Source organism: Ailuropoda melanoleuca, chromosome 10 (genome assembly GCF_002007445.2).
Source record: "Ailuropoda melanoleuca isolate Jingjing chromosome 10, ASM200744v2, whole genome shotgun sequence".
Lineage (NCBI taxonomy): Eukaryota > Metazoa > Chordata > Mammalia > Carnivora > Ursidae > Ailuropoda > Ailuropoda melanoleuca.
The window spans coordinates 21,910,944-21,934,031 of NC_048227.1; the positions used below are offsets into that span (position 1 = coordinate 21,910,944).

General features: G+C 53.3%; 2 protein-coding genes across 2 annotated transcripts in view; both read right to left on the reverse strand.

Moving 5' to 3' along the window:
• SDR42E2 (short chain dehydrogenase/reductase family 42E, member 2) lies at positions 1-19,204 on the reverse strand. Its single transcript, XM_034670271.1, has 12 exons — positions 18,733-19,204; positions 15,933-16,802; positions 15,386-15,481; positions 13,725-13,782; positions 12,840-12,958; positions 12,079-12,154; positions 7,833-7,915; positions 6,168-6,305; positions 5,545-5,610; positions 4,102-4,165; positions 2,696-2,769; positions 1-301 (listed from the first exon to the last, which is right to left on the reverse strand). The coding sequence occupies exons 2-12, from the start codon at positions 16,764-16,766 to the stop codon at positions 50-52; spliced, it is 1,860 nt and encodes a 619-aa protein (XP_034526162.1). The 5' UTR covers positions 16,767-16,802; positions 18,733-19,204; the 3' UTR covers positions 1-49.
• A 2,064-nt stretch (positions 19,205-21,268) lies between these two features.
• Positions 21,269-23,088, reverse strand: part of VWA3A (von Willebrand factor A domain containing 3A) — a 75,256-nt gene continuing 73,436 nt past the window's right edge. Inside the window, exon 36 of the mRNA XM_011233404.3 lies at positions 21,269-22,952. The gene's annotated coding sequence lies outside the window, so the exon portion shown is untranslated. The remainder of the gene's footprint in view (positions 22,953-23,088) is intronic.

Genomic DNA, 23,088 nt, shown 5'->3' on the forward strand with positions numbered 1-23,088 from the left:
AGCCCGGAAGATGGAGCAGAGGCAGGAGCAGACTGGCCCGTAACGAACATCAGACGATGGGCGGTTGCAGGCCTTGCAGGTGCAAGGCCAGGGCAAGCAGCCCGAGCAGCAGCAGCAGCCCAAGCAGCAGCCCAAGCAGCAGCCGTAGGAGCGTCCGCGCCGTACAGCCGCAGGGCCGCTGGCTCGTGGACCTCACGTATTGTTCCACGACGTCGGCGAAGCGGAACTTGTCTGGCGTATAGCCAAGCTGGGCGCGGGCCTTGGCGATCTGGAAGGTGTGCGTCACGGCCACGCTGCGCACCTGCGGGGAGAGGCGGGGCAGTCGAGGGGCGGGGTATGCGGGTGGGAAGCATAATCCACCTATTTTACCGAAAAGGTAAGGAGGGCAGAGGTTTCCCTTCTGTCGCACAGCTGTTATGGGAAACAAACTGGGGACTTCAGAGGGGAGGGGGTGGGGGAAGGGGATGGACTGGTGGTGGGTAGTAAGGAGGGCACGTATTGCATGGTGCACTGGGTGTTATACGCAACTAATGAAGCATCAAACTTTACATCAGAATCAGGGGATGTACTGTATGGTGATTAACATAATATAATAAAATAAAANAAAAAAAAAAAACCCGTATGCCGGAGTCTGCTCCTGCGATGCCCTGCTCAGGGAAGATCCCCTCTGGCCAAGCTGCTGGTCTTGGATGTTTGTGGGGGGAGAGGGCAATCATGTCCCTTTTTGCCCCAGGTAATAAGCTCAGGACCTTGGGGGATACAGCTGGGAATCAGATCAGCAGGGTCCTGGACACAGTGCTCTCACGCTTATGTATCACCTTCCTTTGGGAAGTCTCCTTAACTTCCTCTGAACTGGCTTAGGTGCCCCTTCTGTGTGCTCTGAAGTTCCTCATAGTTTCCTCTAGTATAGCCCTATCACAGTGTGCTGAATTGCCCGGTTGCGGAGCTGTCTTCCCTTTTGGACTGTGAGCTCCTTGAGGTAAGGGCTATGTCTTGCCTCCACTGCTCAGCACAATACCTGGCACACAGTGGGTGCTCAAAAAATGTCCAATCAATCAGACTGAAACTGGAGGGCTGGTTGGTATGTCACAGATTGACCAGCAGAGGGCGCCAGAGCCACAGTGCCCAGAAACCTCCTTAGCTAAATTGGGATCCTTTACCCCTTCCCTGAACACTGAAACCTGCAAGTGAAACCAGAGGAGGGAAGATAAGTCCCACCCAACCACAATTCAGCAGCACTTAGGCAGCTACTTTAGGTGATTGTGATTCCTGAGTTATTTCACAAATTGATGGTTAAGCTGGAAATCATTTCGGTCTGGTCTGAGTTTGAATATCAGCTCTGCTACTTAAGTGAATACTCATGGGCACGTTATTTCAGCCCTGGGTGTCTCATTTCCTCTGGACATGGAGATAACAATCTACAATTTAGTAGTGAGAATTAAATGATAAATCACAATGCCTGACATATCCATCACTCAATAGGTGGCCACTGTTGTCATTCCCCGCAAGCCCCCCCCCCCCCCCCCCCCCGTCTGGATGGTCCAAAAGAGAAACCACAGGGAAGTCCTTTCTGTGACCTACGCTCTATCCAAGTCAGACAGCACTGAGCTTGAGTATGAACCGATGACAGAACGGTGTGACCTTGGACAAGTCACTAATTTCTCTAGTGCTCAGTTTATCATAAAACACAATCATAATCTCTTGCCCTTCCTAACTTAGCAGTACCTCACAGAGAATCAGATAAGAGTGTGAACTAGGAGGATTTTGCAAGTAACGCCAAACACTACTATTTCCAATCTGCATTAAAACATCCTCCCTTTTAGGGGTGCCTGGGTGGCTCAGTTGGTTAAGCATTCGACTCTTGATTTTTGGCTCAGGTCATGATCTCAGGGGTCATGATTCCAGGGTAATGAGGTCGAGCCCTGAGTAGGGCTCCACACTCATCTCGGAGTCTGCTTGCGAGTCTCTCTTCCTCTCCATCTGCCCCTCCCCCCCTTGCACGTGCTCTCTGAAAATAAATAAAATCTCTTTAAAAATCCTCTTTTGGGGATGCTTGGGTGGCTCAGTCATTTAAGCGCCTGCCTTCTGCTCAGGTCATGATCCCATGATCCTGGGATCGAGTTCTGCATTGGGCTCCTTGCTCAGTGGGGAGCCTGCTTCTCCCTCTGCCTGCTGCTCGCCCTGCTTGTATTCTCTCTCTCTGACAAATAAATAAATAAAATCTTTTTTAAAATCCTCTTTTAAAAACTGTATGTGCAAACGGAAAACTGCATCATCATCATTTAAGGATAGTATTCTGGACACAGTAGGCACTTAATATATACTTATTATTCAGTAAGCATGGTGAACCTAGAACCACCAGGCTCCAAGCTCATGTGTCTTGAAAGTCGGTGGCATTGGTGGGTGCATTCAAAAATGTGAATGTTACGGAACCTGACTTTGGGAGCCTCCAGGCTGGCAGTGAAGATAAGCTGCCTAAGAATGAAGTGACAGGGGTGAGGGACAGGCTCCGAGCTAATCACATTTCAGACCAAGAGAGCACAGCCTAAGCAAAAGCCCAGAGGTCGGGATGATTCCACAGAAGCTAGTGCTGGATTGGGGCTGTCAGATAAGCATCTAGTTATGGTGTCAAGGGAGTGAGGGGTGGGGCCAGTGGGGTGGGGAGCAGAGGCTCCCCCAGCAGCAGCCCCCTTACCTCGCTCCGGGTGAGCAGCAGAGGGACGCTATAGATGGGCCTCAGGGCCAGGTGCAAATACTCCATCACGGCAGCTGTGTGGGGAGAGAGGGACCAATAACCAGGGTGCCTCCCTCTGTGCGAGCTCCGGGGAGGCCCTAGGGGACAAATCAATTGGGGGCATTATTTGCTTTGCTGGGGGTGGGGGTGGTCTCTTCTCTTTGCCAAATTCTCCTGTCCTTGGATTCCTTTAAATCAGCAGCTCTCAGCACACGCCGGGGTGCTTTGTTTGGCTGTGAAATGTGTCACAAGTAAGTTGTCATTAATATTAAAAGACTGACATTTGAAAATAAATCAGAGCAGATGCACAGCTCAAATCATGCCTCTTCCTTTCACTCACTTCTATTCCAGTATGGTCTCTTGAGGAGGAGAGAGAGAGAGGTTGGAGCAGTGGTTCTCAATCTGGGTGACACACGGGACCACTTTTTAAAATGCTCATAGTTCTCCCACCCCCTTCCCCTTGCTGCCACTCATGTAGCTGGTCTGGGGGGCAGCTGAGGCTTTTTGATATTTTATGAGTTCCCAGGTGATTCGGAGGTGCAGCCAGAGCTACGAACTAGGGGGTGATAGCTTGCTAGGAACTAGAAATGTATATACAATCCTGTAAAAGTAATAGAACCCGTGGCTGATCTTTTGTCACCTGGGGGTCACAGAGTGTCAATCACTATGACAACGCTGGGCAGAGAAGTCACCCTGCATGCATGGCCTGATGGACAAAAGTTGGCAGATCCCTGCTTTAAATGGCAAGCATCCCAGTGCATTTAAAATACAACAGATCTAGCTAAGGTCTTCCAGGAATGCAGCTGTTTGTGACTTGAGGGTCACTGTCCCCTCGGGCTGACCACTCCGGGTCTGGTGCTTGCTCTGCATTCCAGCTGGAAGGAGGCCAGCAGAGGTGTCGATGGGGAGGGCGGTAAGAGTGAGACTGACCTGAAGGGTGAGGAGGAAGCTCCACATACCCCGAAAGCAGCCTTGACTTCAGGGTGGCTTTGGGGGACAAAGCGGTCCTAGAGTTCCCTCTTCACCTCGTTGACATGATGCCTCCCACCACAGGCCCCGGGGCCAGAGTCAGCCAAGCCCAGGTGTGAATTCTGCACGTCCTACTCTCTTGCTGCGGCCCAATCACACCCACCTTGGAGGTAGGACAGGGTTTATGCTGGGCCAGGATGAGGGTGAGGAGGCTGCCGGGCAAGGGCAGATCGGGCTCGGGGCACCTGCTGCTGAGAGGGACGGTCTCCTGAGATTCTGTGCCCTCAGTGCCTCACTGACCTCCACCTAGTCCTGGCCCTGGGTCTGAAATGAGGCGATGCATTTGCACCGGGCACAAAGAGGGCTCTAACTACACACACGCACAGTCCTTTCCTTACCTGTTAGGTAAACCCAGGAAGTAGGCACCTGGATCCAGGGCTGGCTGTACCCTAGCTTCTCAAACTGCAAGGAAGCATGGCCTGAGATGAGAACAGGTCTTCCGGGGGCTGGTGGGGAAAGGCTACATGTTCCCTTTACCCTGGGGTGAGCGGAGGGACCACATGGCCCCCTGCCTGCCTGCCCAAGGGGGAAAAACCCCACAGCCATCCCCAACCCCATGCCAGTCTTGAAGTGGAAAATTTTGACCTCAAGTAGGGCTTGAATGCATGGGTCGGTTTTTAACCTGGGATCATTCCCATCATTTAGGGACTATTAACATCGGCCTATAGCCAAAGGCACTTACACAGGGCAGTCACTTTGGAAGATTAAACAAAAGGAAAACAGTCTGGTAGCTCCTCAAAGGGTTGAGCAGAGAGCCACCACTGGACCCAGCAATACCACTCCTGGGTACACACCCAAGGGAAATGAAAACGTACGTACACAAAATACGTATACACTAATGTTCACAGCAGCGTGTTCACAGTAGCCCCAAAGTAGAAACAGCCCCATTTCTATCAACTGATGAAGGGATAAACAAGACGCGGTATGTCCCTAGAAGGGAATATGTTTTTGGCAATAGAACGGAACGAATATTGGCTACACACGGATGACCTTTGATGCCGAATGAAAGAGCCCTAACACAAACATTCACGTATGGATGATTCCATTTATAGGACGTGTCTACAGAGGCAAGTCTATGGAAACAGAGAGCAGACTAGAGGTTGCGTGGGGCTAGGGGTGGGGTTGGGGTAAAGGCATAATTTTGGGGGGCTTTGTTTTTTGGAGGATGATGAAATGTTCTAAAATTGATTATGGTGATCGTTGCACAACTCCGAATATACTAAAAATCATAGAATTATGTGCTTTAAATAGGTGAACCATACACTATATGAATTATATCTCAAAACTGTTGGCATTGATGTGCCTGAATGCCACGAGGAGGGATCCCCCAGCACGGGGCTGCTGGTCGACCCCTTCCAGGAAGGCCTGGCCCCAAGAAGGGATCTGCAGGGTACTGGACGAGGAGGCCAGGGTTCTCTCAGGGGCTGCAGCATAGGAAGCCCCAGGGCCAACACCTTCCTCTGTGCTTCAGTCTACCTTCTACTTACCCCTTACGGAGCTTTGTTGCACGGTATGGGGGCATCACAAGCAAACATGCACAGGGCAAGTTGACATAAATCAGGAATCAGGCTGCCAGGGATTATGGCAAACCAGGGAACTACATGGTCCCCCAAAAGGGCAGCCAGTTCCAGTGTTGCCCAGTGGACACTACGACCAGAGCCGGTTTTTAATATGAAAGCTTCTGATTTTTTGGACAGAGGAAAGGATGACAAGGAGAGAAGATGTGCAGAATCCCTGAATTCTCACTCGGGGTGGGGGCGGGCAGACGTCCGGGCACCTACCAGTGGGGCGATCCACTCAAAGAGGTTGACACTCTCCCCATCATTGATGTAGTACGCCTGGCCACTCTGAGGGGACACACAGGGAGGGGAACAGTCAGGCATCTGCCCCCCAGCCTGACGCCACCTTTTCAGATGGCTCAGCAGCTGTCCTGTCGATCTCCCCAATTCTCCTGAGCAGCCACTGGGGAGTCATGGCCATTTGCCAGCCCTGGGGACAGACCTGGGCAATTCCCTTTGAATTCTGGGGCTGCTACCCTGACTAGCTGTGTGACCTTCATAGAGTCACTCAACCTCTCTGTACCTCAGTTCCTTCAGCTGAGAAATGGGGAGAAAATAATGGGATCTCCTTCTTGGGCCATCGTGAAGATTACATGGGATGGCGTATATAAAATGCTTAGCATTCAGTGACCATGACTTCAGGACCAACACCACCTACATCACAGGGTCACTGCAAGGAGCTCTCTATAAAGAACCCCTCACCCCGAGCTTCCCTGAGCCTACAGTCCCACCGACCATCTTGAGTTGGGGAGAAAGGTGTGTGAGCTAGGAGTCCCCTAGGGCTGGGGTACCCTGCCTGCCGCTGGCTGGGAGGGAAGGTGGGGCCAGCACAGCAGGAGACTCACAGCCACGTAGCCCTTGGCCGCGGTGAGGGCCTCGGCTGCCAGCACGTGCGCCTGCACCAGATTGCGCACGTGCACCCAGTTCATCCGCGTCCTGCAGTCCCCAAATCGGAACATGAATAGCCTCTTCTTGATGTGGCTCTGGAGTGGGTGATAAACACAGACCCAAACCTGGAGTGGCTTTGAATACCATGTCTATGACCGCGGCTCCCAAATTTCTAGCCCCAGGCCAGACCCCTCTGCCCCAGACCCATGTCCCGACGTTTCCATGTGGTGGTCACTTGTCTGTGTCCTGGAGCGAGCACCTGACCTTCCAGCTCCTGTTCAAGGAGCTCCCCCATCTCACTAGACAGCACTCCATGGCTCAGGCTGAAAGCCTGGGGCCTTCCGTTGGCCTTCCCTTCTCTCCATTCCACGTCCAACCCATCTGCAAATCCAGTTGGCTCAACTATTACATTCTGTCCAGAATCCAGCTGCTTCTCACCGCCCAGCCTGCTGCCCCTCTTCTCTACCTGGAGACCAAAATAGCCTCCGAACCGGTCCCTACTTCCACCCTCGGCCCCTGCAGCTGTTCTCCACACAGCCAGAGGGATCCTTCTGAATCTTAGATCCTGTGTCTTTCTGCTCAGAACCTTCTGGACGCCCACTCTCCAAACGAAGTCTCAACAACGGCCGAGGAGGCCCTTCTGATCTGGCCCAGCTACTCGGACTTTGCTACTAACACCCTTGCCCACTCAGCTCCAGCCACACGGGCTCCCCCACCCCACGGGGGTGGCAGGCTCCCTTCTCAGGGCTTTGGACTAGCTTCCCCCTCTGCCTGGAAGGCTCTGCCACCTGTTCGATGAGGCTCCCTGGCTGCCCGGGCGCCCAGCTCCCACACCCTAATCTGTATTTTTTCCATCGCACCTCAAACTTTCAAACACTCCTATCATTTACCATGTTTGTTATCCATCTCCTGTGAGACTATAAGCCCCACAGGGCAGGAATTGTCTGTTTTGCTCACTGATCTGTCGCAAAGCCCGGAGCAGTGACCTTTCTGTTTCCCAGGTTTATACCCAAGCTGCCTGCTCTGTTTGGACAACCTTCCCTCTCCCACCCCATTTTCTTGGTTCATTCTTTCTTCTCTTTCCAAACAGCACAGGCATCATCCTGGACCTGCCCTGCCAGGCTCGCTCTGCTGTGCTCCCATTTTCTCCTTCTTCTCTCCACGTAGCCCTGGCCACACTGGCTCTGTTACCGGGGCATCTGTCTCCCTGACCAGGCTGTGAGCAATCTGAGGACAGGGCCTATAGTCCCTCATAGCTATATCGCGGCCACCTGACTCTCTGGAGAGAGGCTTTCTATACGAAGACCCTTGTGCTGGCAGCATGAGATGAGCCTCTGGTCCCCAGGGAGCCCATATCTGAGTGGGGACAACAGGATCCCTCTGCCTCTTTGGGGTCATAGCTCTGAGACTCCCCGACCTGTGCCTAACCCTGGCAGGCACACACTGAGACCTTTGTTCCTGGTGGATGTGATAGGGGTAGAGACATCTCCCAGAACTAAGAGTCCCAGGCTCAGGATGTTACCCCAAGACCCACACAGTAACTGTGGACTGGAAGGCCCCGATCCATGCACATAGCAGCCAGGCTCGTCCTGACCCTCAGGCCCAGGGCTGGGCTGACATACCGCTACTCGGGGCAGGTGCCTCTGCTCTTCAGGGCCATAGATCCCTGGGGGCCGGAGCACGCACGTGCGCAGAGTGCCTCCTCCTAGGACACAGGGAGGGATGGTCAGGGGCCCGGGGAGGGGTGGACCAGCAAGGAGACACACAGAAATGCTGTCCACACCTCCTGGCCCTTACTTGGACAAGTTAGCAGGGAAGACAGCCCCTTAGGGTTGCCTTATTCAATTAATTATTCTCAGTAGATCCATTAGTCATTTAACAAACAACATTCAGAGGTTGCCCATCCTCTACCCCCAGCCCTGGGCTCTGGGAATCCAAGGATAACCAAGAAATGGTCCCCGCACTCATGAAGCTCACAGGCCAGTAATAGAGGTAAGACCTGGATGCAGATATGTATGCGGCCCATGAGTTTACCCAGCACTCAGGAGACATAATCTCCTTTGACTCTCCTGAGAGTCAACTGCGCCCATTTTACAGACGCACACAGAGACCCTCACTACCTCATGCCAACAGCTGTCGCCCTTTGCTTTTTCTGATCCTCAGCTAAATAAGGACTGTGATGGCTCTCAGGGAGGTCCTACTATGTGCCTGGTGCTCTGGTAAGCCACGCTTTTGTCCTGCAAGGTGGGAACTGTTATTATCTCTGCCTTCTGGATAAAAGAACCCAGGCTCAGAGAAGGGATGGATTTGCCTACGGGCACACAGCTCAGCCTAGTGGAGCTGAGATGGAGGACAAAGCTGAGGTTCTTTTTTTTTTTTTTTAAAGATTTATTTACTTATTTGACAGAGATAGAGACAGCCAGTGAGAGAGGGAACACAAGCAGGGAGAGTGGGAGAGGAAGAAGCAGGCTCATAGCGGAGGAGCCTGATGTGGGGCTCGATCCCACAACGCCAGGATCACGCCCTGAGCCGAAGGCAGACGCTTAACCGCTGTGCCACCCAGGCGCCCCGACAAAGCTGAGGTTCTAATGCCACAAACAGACCCTGTATTTCCGCTCTCTCAGCCTTGGTCTCCTCATCTGGAAAATGGGTGCTCTGTAAGTAGTGGTAGCGGCTGTACTTTCCGGACAATCCGCAGAGAAAGGAAAAGACTGGAGCCATCAGCACAAGAGCCTGGGGGCTATTCCCCTCACTCTCACTGCTCTGTGCCAGCAGAGTCCTACAGACCAACATGACGCTTGGTCCACGGCTTCCCCACTTCTCTGCCAAGGGTCCCCCGCATCGATGGAAGCTGAGAACAAGTCTCCCCCGGGGAAGTCTGGAGGTGCAGCCTGAAAGGCTGCCACAAACATATTTCTTTCCAGTCTTAAGAAAGCCTACAAAATTTTCAGTTTATCTCACAATCCATTTGTTTAAGATTTTTAAAAAATTTTAAAAATTACTTATCTCTCAATCCCAATCCCTTATCTGAGATGGAAGACATTCCACTCTCTTGAAGCTCGGGTTCCCTGAGGGGCCGCGCCCCTGGTTGGGAAGCCCAGGTTACCCCATCTTCCTTTGGGGGTCCCTCCCCCTCTGCACAAGGTCCTAGGGGGCTGTCGGTCTGGATGCACCAGATGCACCACTCCCCCCCGAGGTGATGGCCATGGCACCCAAGCTGGGCCAATGACATATTCTCACCCAGGAACGTGACTCTCAGCATCACCGACACCAGGATCTAAAATCCTACAAGTGGGTTTACCCTGAAGAGACTGGTCACCAGCTCCTACGACCCCGTGTCTGGAGCTGCCCCAACCCTATATTTCCAAGCCATGGTGGTCATTTTCCTGGAAATATATTTTCCAGAAACGATCCCACATCCTTCCACAATAAGGTCCTTTTCCCGGCAAATTAGCCAGGGCCGGTGTCTTGGGTCATAGCAAACACCCTGACTGCTTCCCCACCAACATCCTCACTTCACCATGAGGCCAGTATAGTGGGTTGTGCGGTGGCCCCCGAAAAGATATGTCCACATTCCGGAACCTGGGGATATGACCCTATTTGGAAGAGCATCTTTGCAGATGTAATTAAGGATCTCAAAATGAGATCATCTTGGATTATCTGGTGAGCCCCAAATCCGACATGAGTCCTTATAAGGGACTCAGAGAAGAGACATGTGGACCATAAGGAATGAATGGGGCTACCCTAAGCTGGTGAGACAAGGAGATTCTCCCCTAGAGCCTTCGGAGGGAGTGCAGCCCAACTTGATCTCAGACACCTGGCTGTGAACTGTGAGAACCATGAGAGAAGACATTTCAGTTTTAAGCCACCAAGTTTGTGGTCACTTGTCCCGTTTGCACTGAGCTGAGATCTGCAGTCCTGGGCTCTGCTTCAGAGACTGGGGCCCTCCATGCTGGGTCAGAGGCAGAGTCTCAGGGACCAGCTTGTGTTAGCAGGGACTGCAAATCACCCAGGGTGACCACGGCTGGACTCCTGGAAGGCAGGTATCAGGTGAGCTTTTCTGTAAACAGCCTGCAGCTAATTTTAAACTCTGGGTCGCCTGGGCTTCGTCGGGGGGAGGTCTGGTTGCAGCTGACATTGGCTGGCAGGGCGCTGGGCAGCTACATCACAGAGGGGCGGAGCCCAGGGTATCCATGACTCCCGACCACGGAAAACTGGGGATGCTCATATAAATAATTCTTGGCCAAAGGATTAAGTGTCTGGTTTGCAGACTGTTGGTCCAGCCAGGGAAGGCCCCAGGCAAAGAAGAGAATTCAACCACATAGGGTCAAACCCCTAGGAAAACACAGCTGAATGTGTGTTCCCACTGGGATCAGGGGTCAAGGCCTGACAGGTCCAGGGTGCCAGGGTAGGGTGGGGAGGAACTGAGGGAAAAGAACCCATGCTCAGTGGCCTTGTGGCTACAGTGAAGGATGATGATTCAGCTCTTGGCTCTGGTGTTAGACGCCCCTGGTGTGAGGGTGCGGGGTTCAAACCCCACCTCTGCCACCTAATAGCTATGTGACCTTAGCGAAGTCAGTTCACCCCTCAGCCTCAGCCTCCTCCCCTGTAAATCCACGGATTATAATTGCCAGCATCCCTCACTCTCCAAATCGGCCTGGCTCCTGAGTTCAGATACTTTAGATAGTAAGAGAAACCGAGTTTTCTGATTCTTTTTCGTTTCTGAATTTTGGAAAGCAAATAGTGATAATTTGGACAGCAAGGAATTTATCTGGATCAATCTGGCTCCTGATTTTGGAAAGCCAGGGATCCCTAAGGTTCTTGGTTCACACGGATGCTGTAAAGAGTTACTGAGAACTTTGCATATAAAATTAGCATTAAAATAGGGCCAGGCATACAGTAAGCACTTGGTAAATGCAAACTGTCCGTATTCCTTTTTTTTTCCCTTTTTAAACAATGCCTGTTGTTATTTAATTCTCATACAAGCTCTTCGAGGTAGATTCCACTATCATCTGCATTTTGTTACAGATGAGGAACTTGGGGCATGGAAAAAAGTATAATGCCCAAGATCACATGACAAAGGTAAGGTGGTGGAGCCTGGATTTGAACTCACTTCAGTCTGAGCCAGTGTGTGGGAGCAGCTACTGTGTCATCCTGACACCTGTCCATATTCTTTTTTTTCCCCAAGATTTATTTATTTGAGAGAGAGAGAGAGAGAGAGTGTGTGTGTGTGTGCAAGTGGGGGGGGGAAGGGGCAGAGGAAGAGAGAGAATCCTGACACAGACCCCCCACTAAGCATGGAGCCCAACACAGGGCTCAGTCCCAGGACCCTGAGATCATGACCTGAGCCAAAATCAAGAGTCAGCCACTTACCCAACTGAGCCACCGAGCGGCCCACCTATCCACATCCTATTATTACTTCTTTATAACCACAGGAGGCAATGCGGTGGGGCAGCCAAGGCCATGCTATCTGGTAAATTATTGAAGGTTGAGCACTGGAGCCCTCGCTTGCATGGCCCTTCCACAGCGCTATGCCCCATCCCACATTCATAATTTGGTACTCTGTTAATCTAAAGAGCATACTTAAACCAGATCCACTCCTACGTGGCAGAAAAAAGACCCACTTCTATCTGGTCTCTTCTCCTGCTCAAGACTGTTAGCAACAGGAGGGCAGAGACTGGACCTGACTTTCTTGGGACTGTATACCCAGTGGGGTTCGGGCACACAGCAGGTGCTCAGAACTTGTGGAATGATGAGTGATGAAGGCCCTGGGGAGCTGTCCTTTCGCAGGAAGGTGAGCCTCAGAGACACAGAAACTAAAAGCCGGACTCCCCCATGGGGGTGGCAGCAGGGCCCCGTGATACTCACCTGGGAGAGGTGTTCCGTTGGCCATGAGGGTCAACTGGTCAGCGATGGCTTTGGTTCGTGAGTAGTGGTCCATGTGCTGCCAGAGGACAGGGAGAAGAGAGCCACCAGGCAGGGGTCGGCGACCCTGCTGACGAGGCCTGCCCAGCCCACCCGGCACCGCGGCTGCCCCTCTGCTTTAGACCACACAGGGGTCGGATTCTGGGGACTCCCCCTGGGAAATGGCCAAGCCCTGAGCCCCAGTGACTTTCTTTTCCCCTGGGGTGGGAGCCATGTGAGCAGAGTTCAGAGCAGCAACAAGAACCAGGGTCCCTCCCCTCAGGGAGGCTCTTGCCTGCCCCCAGGGCCTGCTCTGGGATGCAGATGCTGCAGGTGGGCTGGATGGACTATTTCCACCTAGTTCTTTAGTGTTCGTGTTTTTTTCACACACATCATCTCATTTCCTGCTTGCCACGCCCCCATGGGGGGTGGAGTGGTCATGCCCGGAGGAAGAAACAGAGACTCCGAGTAAAGTGACTTGTGCAGGGTCCCGCAGGTAGAACGTGGCCGGGTGGGCTCAAGGCCAGATCTGCGTGATTTCAAACCCCCTGCTGGCATGACCAACTAAAATAGGAGAAGGCTCATGCTACTCAGTTTTGGGGACCCCTTCTTCATGGGACTCACCCTGAGTTGTGAAGTTGACCCAGGTTTCTACCCATCCCTACCCTGTGGGCTGTGGGTCCCGGGCCCAGCAGCCCCGCCCACCCCTCCTGGAAGCCAGGTACCTTCTCCAGTGGGAAATATGGCACAGAGTCCTCATCACCCTGCTCTACGGGCTTCCCGCCGAACACGACATTGACGGTGCTGGTGTAGATGAGCCTTGGGACCCGCCGACGGACACAAACTGCAGTGACGGGGGCACAGAGCAACACACACACACGCACACACACACACGCGCGCGCGCGCGCGCGCACACGCACGCACGTGCACACACATGCACACACACGCACACACAGCACACACATGCACACACGCACACACACACAGGGCCAATGTGAGTAGGAGGTGGCTGAGGAGGTGCCCACAGGGACCCAGCCTTGGATACACATCCTGGCCCCTGGGGCTCCCCCAGAATCAGAGGTGCTCAGGAGGGAAGGAGTGTGGGTCAAGTCCCTGCTCTGTGGGGCCCTGGGGGCCAGGCTGGCTCACTCCTCCTTCTCAGTATGGCTGTGGCCCCCTGAGCTACCTTGACGGGGACAAGTCAGAAGAAAGTCTCACTCAATGGGAACACAGAAAAAAAGACACTCTAGAATCAGAGAGAAAAACAGCATGCCAACAAGGCAAGACATGCCCAGAGAACCCAGATGTGGGTCTTGTATTTTGAGGCCTCAGTGACTTTTCTAACCCATAATCTCTGAAATGCAAACCCCGTGCTGCCCGTGTCCCCAGACATGTTGTGGCCACACTGAGCCACCCCATGCGGGGGCCCGGGCAGGTCCGCAGTACGGTTAGGATGTGCTGCCCGCAGGCCCTCCGCTGGGGTGGGCAGGGGGAGGAGAGGAGGGTCCTACCTCTGTCCTCCTCCCCTGTCCCCAGAGCTGGGCCTGTGGCAGGAAAGGGGACAGAAGCAAGAAACACACAGCAGGTCACACTGAGCTCTGAGTGCCTACCATTGATCACTAGCTTGGTGCCTCCAACATTTATAGACTCAATCTGCTCTTTTTGCAGCTAAAAGACAAGACGGAGGTGGGAAAGTCGAGGTGCTGCTCAGGCCTCGTGGCGAAGGCCACGGAGGCCATAAGGCTGGGCTTAGGGTGGGGCCGGGCGGGGCTGCAGGATGTCCGGCTTGGAAGAAGGGATCTGGGAGGCCCGCGGGCAGTGCAGGAGCCCTGGGCCCCAGGGCCCAGCTCTGCCACTGTCTCCCAGGGCAGCCAGCAGAGTTTCCAACCCCTGCCCAGCCCTCGGCTCCCTCGTCTATAAAGTGAAGGCAGACCCCCTTGGGTGGTCTGCAGGATTGAATACACCCGTGGGAGGACCTGGTACAGAGTTTGACACTGAAAAGGGACTCAAAATGTGTTGGATCATTTCCTCACTCTGGAACTCTGGGTTTCCTTAGCTGTCAGACAGACAGGGTAACATTGTCTATGCTCCAGGGAGGTTGGGGTGGGGTGTGAAAATAAAAACACCTTGTCCACACAGAGAGAGCACTTGTGTTCCCCGGGACAGGGCAAAGCCTTTACATCTCACTTAATTCTCACAACCAACTAGGAGGTGCATTCCGTCTCAATTTTTAAACTATATTTATTCTCATGGCTGTTGTTTGTAATAGGTAATACAATCACAAAGTTACAAATAACTCATACAGGGGCATCTGGGTGGCTCAGTCGGTTAGGCGACTGACTCTTGATTTCAGCTCAGGTCATGATCTCAGGGTCATGGGATCGAGCCCTGCATTGGAATCCACACTCAGTACCACGTCAGTTTGAGATGCTCTCTCTCCCTCTCCCTCTGCCCCTTCCCCTCGCTGTCTCTCCTTAAATAACATATCAAAAAATATATTAAATTAAAAAAATAGAATATTAAGAAAAAACCCTCATACAGTAAAAAGGATATACAGGAAAAAGGAAATTTCCTTCCCACACCTGATTCCTAGCCTTCCCTCGCACCCCCCCAACAGAGGCAACCACAGTTACTATTACCGTCCATGTATTTCTAGAGATCATCTACACTTATTAACATCAGCACATATACACATGGGAGCATATAAATATTTATCGTAGCTTCTTTTTTTGTTGTTTTTTTTCCCTCAAGCAGGAGGATATCAAACATTGTTTTTGTGCCTTGGAAATTATTCTGTTATCAGCACACACTGAGTTACTTCATTCTTTTGAATGGCTGCGTAGAATTTCAATGTGTGGATAGCTCACAAGTTATTTAAATAGTCCTTCACTGACGGGCATTTATGTCACTTCCTGTGTTTTGTTATTATAAACAATGCTGGGAATATATACCTGGAGTGTGATTTCAGAGCCTAAGGGTATCTGCATGTTTTGACAGATACCATCACACGGAGGAGGTTCTGACGTGAATACCAGTACAGACGAGGAAACAGAGGCTCAGAGAGGTTAACTCGCCCTAGGTCCCACAGCTAGAAATCGACAGAACTGGCATTCGGTCCCATGGATGCAAAAGGCAGGCTGGGTATCATGGAAACCCTTCCTGAATTAGATGAAGGGCGATAATGACTACATGGCATGAGGGGTGGGGTGGGCAGAACCAGGATCTGAACCCTGCTCTGTCTAACTCCAGGTGTTGCATGCAGGGGGCTCACCTTCTCAGCCCCGGACATTCCATAGGATGCCACGTGGAAGACACAGTCCACCCCTTCGAAGGCACGATACAGGGCTTCTTCATTGCGGACATCCGCCTGAAACAGAGATGGAAGAGATGGGGACAGGATGTTTGGGTCCAAAGCAGAGATACCAACCGTGCACCTTGCCAGGTCCCAGAGCTGGTCCCCTGACCCCACCCTGGCCAAACACCTGGAGGAGAGGCTGCATGATGCACAGGGCCTCATTGTCTTCATCATCGTCATCGGCCCCAGTTACCAGGCTAAGTTGCAGGGGCTGTGCTTGCTGTTTCAAGTGCACTGTTTCACTGACTCCCCATAAGACCCTTGTGAAGCCTACTTTCCCTGGATGAGGACTCGGAAGCTCAGACATGTGGAGCCTTGTGGCTATGGCTGCCCGGCCGGGAAGGGCCAAACTTAACTTGTCCCATTCCAATACGACGCCACTGGTTTTACATCGGATGCTGTCCCCAGACCTCCACCACCAGCCTGGGCCCCTACCCATCCCCCAAGATGCTCATCACCGCACCTGGATGAACTCGGTCCCCGGGGACAGCTCCCACCGCGGTCTGCGGATGTCAAGCAGTAGGACAGAACTGCCACTCTTGGCCAGACTGGAACCCAGGCTAAAGCCCAGGTAGCCTCCTCCTCCAGTCACCAGAACCTTCTGCCGAGGGGCCTGCATGTGTGTGGCCTGAGTCTTCTGCTGCAGTGCTGATGTGGGGGCCATCTCTGGCTCACTGGGTTTGGGCCCAGTTCCCGTCTGGGACCCTCGTCTGGGCCCAGGCTCTACCCCTGGCCCAGGTAATGGTGCAGCTCCTGGCCTAGGTACCGGCCCAGGTACTGAACCAGCTCCTGACCCAAGCCCCAGACCCGGCCCAGGTCCTGAAGCAGCACCAGGCCCTGGCCTAGGTCTGGATACAGCACCAGGCCCCGGCACAGGTCCAGACCCAGCACCATGCACCAGTCCAGGTCCTGAAGCAGCAACAGGCCCTGGCCTAGGTCCAGACACAGCACCAGGCCCTGGTCCAGGTCCTGAAGCAGCAACAGGCCCTGGTCCAGGTTCTAGAACCACACCAGGCCCTGGCCCAGGTCTGGACACAGCACCAAACCCTGGTCCAGGTTCTAGAACCATACCAGGCCCCAACCCAGGTCCTGACACAGCACCAGGCCCCAGCCCCAGCCCCAGAACAGTAGTAGGCCCTGGTCCAGGTCCTGAAACTGCACCAGGCCCGGGCCCAGGCCCGGACTCAGACCCCAGGCCTGACACTCCTCCCCAGGCCTGGCAGACAGGGCAGCTCTTCTCGCCCCGGCCTGCAGCTTTGCAGGCTTCTGGGGAGGAGCCTGCTGGGTTGGGCTTCATCCTCTACTGAGCCATGTGGACCGAGGATCTGTCCACCTGTAGAGAAAAACAAAAGAAAGAACATTCTAGAATTGTCTCAAGTCATGTGGATTATCAGAAAAAGGGGAATTCTTGGTGGGGCTTAGAGATGCTCTGACTTCCCAGTGAACCTGTCCCTTTCAGAATTTTGAGAACTTTCAAGGTGGCTGCTGCCTCCCTCAGAGTCAGAGACAAGGCAGTTAGGCCTTGGGTTTTACATCTAGGGAAACTGAGGCCCACAGTCACACTGCATGGCTGAGGTTTACACGAAGCATTCTTGATTTCCCTACCAGTTCCTTAAAATCCCAGTTCCCGTGGCATACCAGAGGAAGACAGATCAAATCAGGCCCAGGGGAACCCCACCAGACTGAGAGGTGACTGCTTTCTGACCGGGAAGATGGGGAAGGCTTCCTGGAGAAAGAGGCAGAAGGAAAAGGAGGGAGAGGAGGACGAGGAGGAGAGAAGGAGAAATAGAGGGAGGAGATGAGGAGGAGGAATGCACATGGGATCCAAAGGGCTCTGTGCTCGGAAACCCACCCACGATTCCAAGAGCTTCACCACCTCCCCCGACACCTGCTGCCTCTGCTTCTTCCGGGTGCCCCAGCTGTGCAGGTGGCGGGCGCTACACGTCTGTCCAAGCCCTCTGCTGCCTTCAGGGTCAGGTGTGTGAACCCTAGGTCCAGCACTGGGGGTCCTGTTGTCCTCCCTCCAGGCTTCAGACGAGCCAGCCTGTCAGTCACTGCCACCTTCATCATGCTACCCCCCACCTTCTGCTCCACCTGAGGACAAGGCTCGCACCAGGGGCCAGATCCTCACCATCACTATTGATCAAGGCAGCAACCAGTATGATGGGCCAGCCGTTTACCAGGCCCTGTGCATATGGAGATGGGCACCTCTGCCCTGCATGATGCCTACTGGCTGTAGAAAAGAACGGGCACTGAGTGATGATGATGAGCCCCGTGGTTGTTGCGGGTGGTGTCATGGGGCAGGGACCCTGACAGCCATAGGGACTGTATTTTTTAGTCTCCGTTGTCACTGCCCTGCTCTCCAAAGTTCCAGGTGAGGGACCTGGTCACACCCTGAGCAAACACTGGCACTCACGGGTTTAACAGTGGGGAGACACCCCAAATCTGAGTCATCACAGGGGATGAGTCTAATTCCCCGTAAGGAGGCGAGAGGATGCAGCCCCACAGTGGAGCCCTTCCCTACCCAGGACTCTGTTCTGAGGACCGGTCTCTGGGACCAGAGCCATCTTTCTAGCCTATGGGGAGGTTTTTTGTGTCTGTGACGAAGACTGGGTGTTCCCTTAGGCAAAATCCTTAAAATCTCACTGCACCTCGGTATCCACAGCTGTAAAATGGACCCAAATAACCCTGGCTGCTCCATCTGCCTCACAGGGTGGTCATGAAAGACCAGATGCCAGAGCCCTTGGCAAACCACGGGAAAGCATGCTCCGGGAGGGCCTTGCTCACTACAGTGTCCCAGCACCTGGAACAGTGCTGGCGCCAACCAGGTGGTAAGCAGCTGCTGACTGCGAGAAACCACTATGACCTCTTCCGCATCTGGGGGCACCGTGGGTGAGGACTGGGCTGACCCCTGCCTTGGCTGCACTGAATTCCCCTGGCAGTCCTGAGCGTTAGAGGCTACTGTTCCCATCACCCAGAGCTGGAAAGTGAGGCTCAGAGAACATTAGCGAACTTTGATGGGATCTCAATAAATGGGTGGGCCTGGATTCAGGTCACTGGGGACCCAGAGTGGGGTTTGGTGAAAGGAACTGGGGAAGGGGCGTCAGGGACCCACCCCGCCCGTATTGCCTCGCGGGACTTCCGGGAGAGGATGCCCCCCACTCCGAGAGCAGTCCCAGCCGGGCAGCTCCGGGCGTGTCCTCTGGGGACCCCCTCACCGCGCCCCCTGCCCACGGAGCCCCCGCAGCCCCCGCTGCGCTCACCCGGCCGGGCTCCCGCGGCGCTGCGTGCTCCCGGCGCTCTGTCCACAGTCTCCGCGCGGAGCCCGGGCGCTGCGGGACGGCCGCCTCCCGGGGCGGGGCCGGGCTGGGCTAGGACCGCCCCGCAGCGCCCGCCCCTCGCTCGCCCTGCACCGCCCCACCCGCGTCTCCCGCTCTCCGTGTCCGCTGCGCTCCCTCTCCGCGCCGCCCCGCTCCCTGCGCGAGAACGCCCGTGTTGTTTAGGGCGGCGGCCGCAGGCTTTCACAGCGGGGAGACTGAGGCCGGTCGAACAGGCAGGGGGTGCAATGGGCCTAGCTCCTGGTGGGGAAAGGACGCAAAGCGCCTGCGCGCCAGGCCTATCCTACCGCACAGTGGTCCTAGAACTCCAAGAAACAATGTTTCTTCACCCCCTTCCCTACCCGTCTGTTCCCCCCTCCACCCCTGCACGTTCCTCTCCGGGCAGCCTGCAGCCTGCCCTCCCCTCTTCCTCGGCCACCTATTCATCACCCCACTATTCTTCTATTCACCTTTTTGCCTATTCATCCATTTTCGCACGCAATTTGTGTGTGTCCATTCATCTATCCATCCATCCCTCATTCTCTTTCCACCTATCCACCCAGCCTTCCATCCATCCAGTCATTCCATATATCTTTCTTTCCTCCCCTTCACCAATCTGTCTTCCTTTCTCGTATTCTCCCACCCATCTCTGGGTTCATCCGTCCTCTGATGCGGTCATTTCACGTTTAATGGGGGCTTTCCCTTGCGCTGGGGCCCCGCTGGATCACAGCATCCCTGGAGAACCCCTCTGCAGGTGGTAGGCATGCGCCTGGCGGCTGGCGCTGCTCCTATAGGAGTTCTGAGGGCTGACTCTGAGCCCTGAACACAGAGGCCCGGTCACTTCCGTCTGAAGAGGCCACTGGAAAGGCTGCACCCGTGTGGGGAAGAGAAAAGAAAGTCTTGGCCAGTGCATGCTGTGTGCCGGGTGGTAAGGTATCTTGCCGAATCATCACAACTCTGTTTTGGCCCAATTTTAGAGGCAGGGAAACAGGATCAGAGAGATGGAAAGAGGCTTGGAGTGTGGTGGGAAAAGGCCATGGGGGTCAGCCCTGGCTGTGAATCTTGGCTTTGCCACTTTCTTGCTCTGTGTTTCTGGGCAGCTACCAGACTCCCTGTCCTCATCCAAAAATTGGAAAAGTCGCGTGCTTTACAATGGGACATTGTTATATGCAGGGTATGGTGCCTGCCCAGTCAGTGCTCAGCCCCCGGCAACTGTTATCATTGTATAAGAGGTTGGGATTCAAACCGAGGTCCTGTGCTTCGCTGCTTCCCAAACCATGTCCAGACCATGTCCATCACTCCGTTCCCAAAGACCAGCCTCTCCTCTCCCACCAGCTGGGCCTGGGGACTCATATCCCCAGGTCCAGCTGGCTGCTGTTGTCCGGCTAAGGGCATAGTTTAGAACACAATAGCTACAAGTTGAAGTGTGTACCTGCCCCCCTCCCACCCCCCCATCTCCTCAATTCCCACGTTAAAATCCTCACCTCCAGTACCTCAGAGTGTGACCTTGGAAACAGAGTCATTGCAGATACTGTGGTCACGAAAGATAAGGTAATAGAGAGCAGGGCCTAGTCCAATACGACCAGCGTCCTTATGAAAGCGGGAAGTGTTTTGGACCCAGACATGCACACAGGGAGAGCATCATGTGAAGATCGGAGTTAGGCTGCCACGAGCCAAGGAACTACAAGGAACCAGGAGAGGGGCCTGTCACAGAGGCTCCCGAGTGCCTTCAGAGGGAGCCGGGTCCTGGTGGGACCTTGATCTCGGACTTCCAGCCTCTTCAACTGGAGACAATCCGTGTCTGTTGTTTCAGCCGCTTAGTTTGTGGTATGTTATTATATGGTAGTTGTTACGACAACACCAGCAAAGCAATACAAACATCAGAGGTCATTTTCTCTATGTCTGTAGAGGTGACGCGGAAGGGCAGCTACCCGAGCCAGTGACCGGACCGAGATGCACGGAGGCAGGGGCTGTGGTCACTGCTGCCTCCCTGGGTCCAGCGCAGAGCCTGGCCAGAGCCAGGGCTTGCCAAGCGTCAGTGAACTGTGGTTTGTTTGTGTTTTTTTTTTTTAAACAATTGATGAATTTTTACCTCCTAGATGAAGATCTAGAACATTTCCAGCACCCCAGATGTCCTCAGTATGCCCTTTACCACAGGGTAACCACTATTCTGACTTCTAGTGCCAACGAGAGTTTTGAACGTGATATCAATGGAATTACACACTAGGTACTCTTCTTTTGCAGGACATTGTTCGTAAGAGTGAGGCATCTTGTTGAATGTAGTTGTAGCTCATTATTTATTTATTTATTTATTTATTTATTTTTTTAAAGAATTTTTTTTTTTAAAGATTTTATTTATTTGACAGAGATAGAGACAGCCAGCGAGAGAGGGAACACAAGCAGGGGGAGTGGGAGAGGAAGAAGCAGGCTCATAGCAGAAGAGCCTGATGTGGGGCTCGATCCCATAACACCGGGATCACGCCCTGAGCCGAAGGCAGACGCTTAACCGCTGTGCCACCCAGGCGCCCCGTGTAGCTCATTTTTTAAACTGATGTGTAGAAACGTACACTGTACCGATGTCTCACAAATGTGTCAGATCGTACAAATGTATCACAATGCCTTTGGCCATTCTACCATTGGTGGACATCTAGGTTGTTTCCAGTTTTTGGCTCTTATGAATAAAGCTGCTATAAACATTCTCGTATATGTCTTTTATGGAATACATGCACCGGTTTCTCTAGGAGTGGAATTGCTGAGTCACAGAGTAGGCATACGTTTTCCTTCAGCAAAAATTGTCACAGTTCTACCAAGCGGTTGAACCAATTTACACCGCCCCCACTCTGCCCGGCAATGCATGAGAGTTCTAGTTGCTCTGTATCTTGATATTGTCAGTCTTTTTACTTTATGCCATTCTGGTGGGTGTGCAGTGGTATACCATTGTGGTTTTAATCTGCATGTCACTGTAAAGCTGTTGAGCACCTTTCATAGACCTAGTCTCCATTCGTACCTGTTTGAGAGTTCTGTCCATTTAAAAGAATTAGGATATTTATCTTTTTTCCTATTATCTTATTATCTATTTCTTATAAAGATATTTATCTTATTTCTACATGAAGAACTTTTGGAGTTCATATTTTCTGCATATGAATCTTTTATTATCTTTTTTTAAAAAGATTTGATTTATTTATTTGAGAGAGAGAGAGATAGGAGAGAGAGCACAAGCAGGGAGGAGAGGGAGAAGGAGATTCCCTGCTGAGTAGGGAGCCCGATGTGGGGCTCCATCCCAGGACTCTGGGATCATGACCTGAGCCAAAGGCAGATGCTTAACCAACTGAGCCACCCAGGTGCCCCTGCATATGGATCTTCTAATAAAGTTTTATATCACCAACAACTTAGACACACATACAGATGAACCAATCATCACTTCAGCTTAGAAGTCATTTTGGTCCTATTTAATTAAATATAAGCAAATTTTTGCCTCAGAAAGTGACCCCCGGACCACATAATACATGACACGCTCATTTCATACGCACACAGTAGGGCTGAGCCCAGTGGACCCAGCCTGACTTTCACTGCTTGAGCAGAGCGCTGTCTCTGGACTCGGCTCCAGAGCAGACTTTAATTCAGATTGGTTGAACAGGGAGGGGAGCAGGTGGTAAGGCCTCCTTGTTTCTTCTCCCAAGATGGGCCGATGGTGAGTCTGCGTCACCCCCGTGGAGCAGGGTGGTGGGAGGCACAGAGTGAGGGGATCAGGGTAGAAAGGACACCCTCTGGCTGGTTTCTAGAGCTGGGCTCCCACAGCTGAGCCGGATGATGACAGTTTACTACATCTGCCCTGTGGCAGGTTCTGGGGACCTAGAGATGGTGAGGACACCAGCCTCATCCTGGGGGAGCTCACAGTCCAGAAGAGTTGGCAGGGAAGCAAGGAAGCATGACACGGAGTGCTGGGCATAATAAGTGCTACATGTCACTGCTGTGAAAAGGGATGTTTGGTCAGGATGCAATGGAAGGAAGGCTGGAGGCTCCCAGCTCTTGATGGGTCTCAGGGACATCTTCACAGTGGAGCTGAGGCCATTTGGATCAGCAGGAGTCACCAGGCATAGGGTGCTAAGAAGGGCGTTCCGGGCAGGGCTTGGTGCAGAGCTTCCCAGTGAGTGACAATTCTGTGGCTGGAGTGTAGGGTGTGTTGGGGGACAGGGTGGGAACGTTAGGGTGGACCCAGGATGGCAGAGCCTTCCCTCCCTCAGCTTCCAGGGAGCCCTGGCACCTGGGATCATGTTTCCCGGGGATGAACTCTGGGTTACA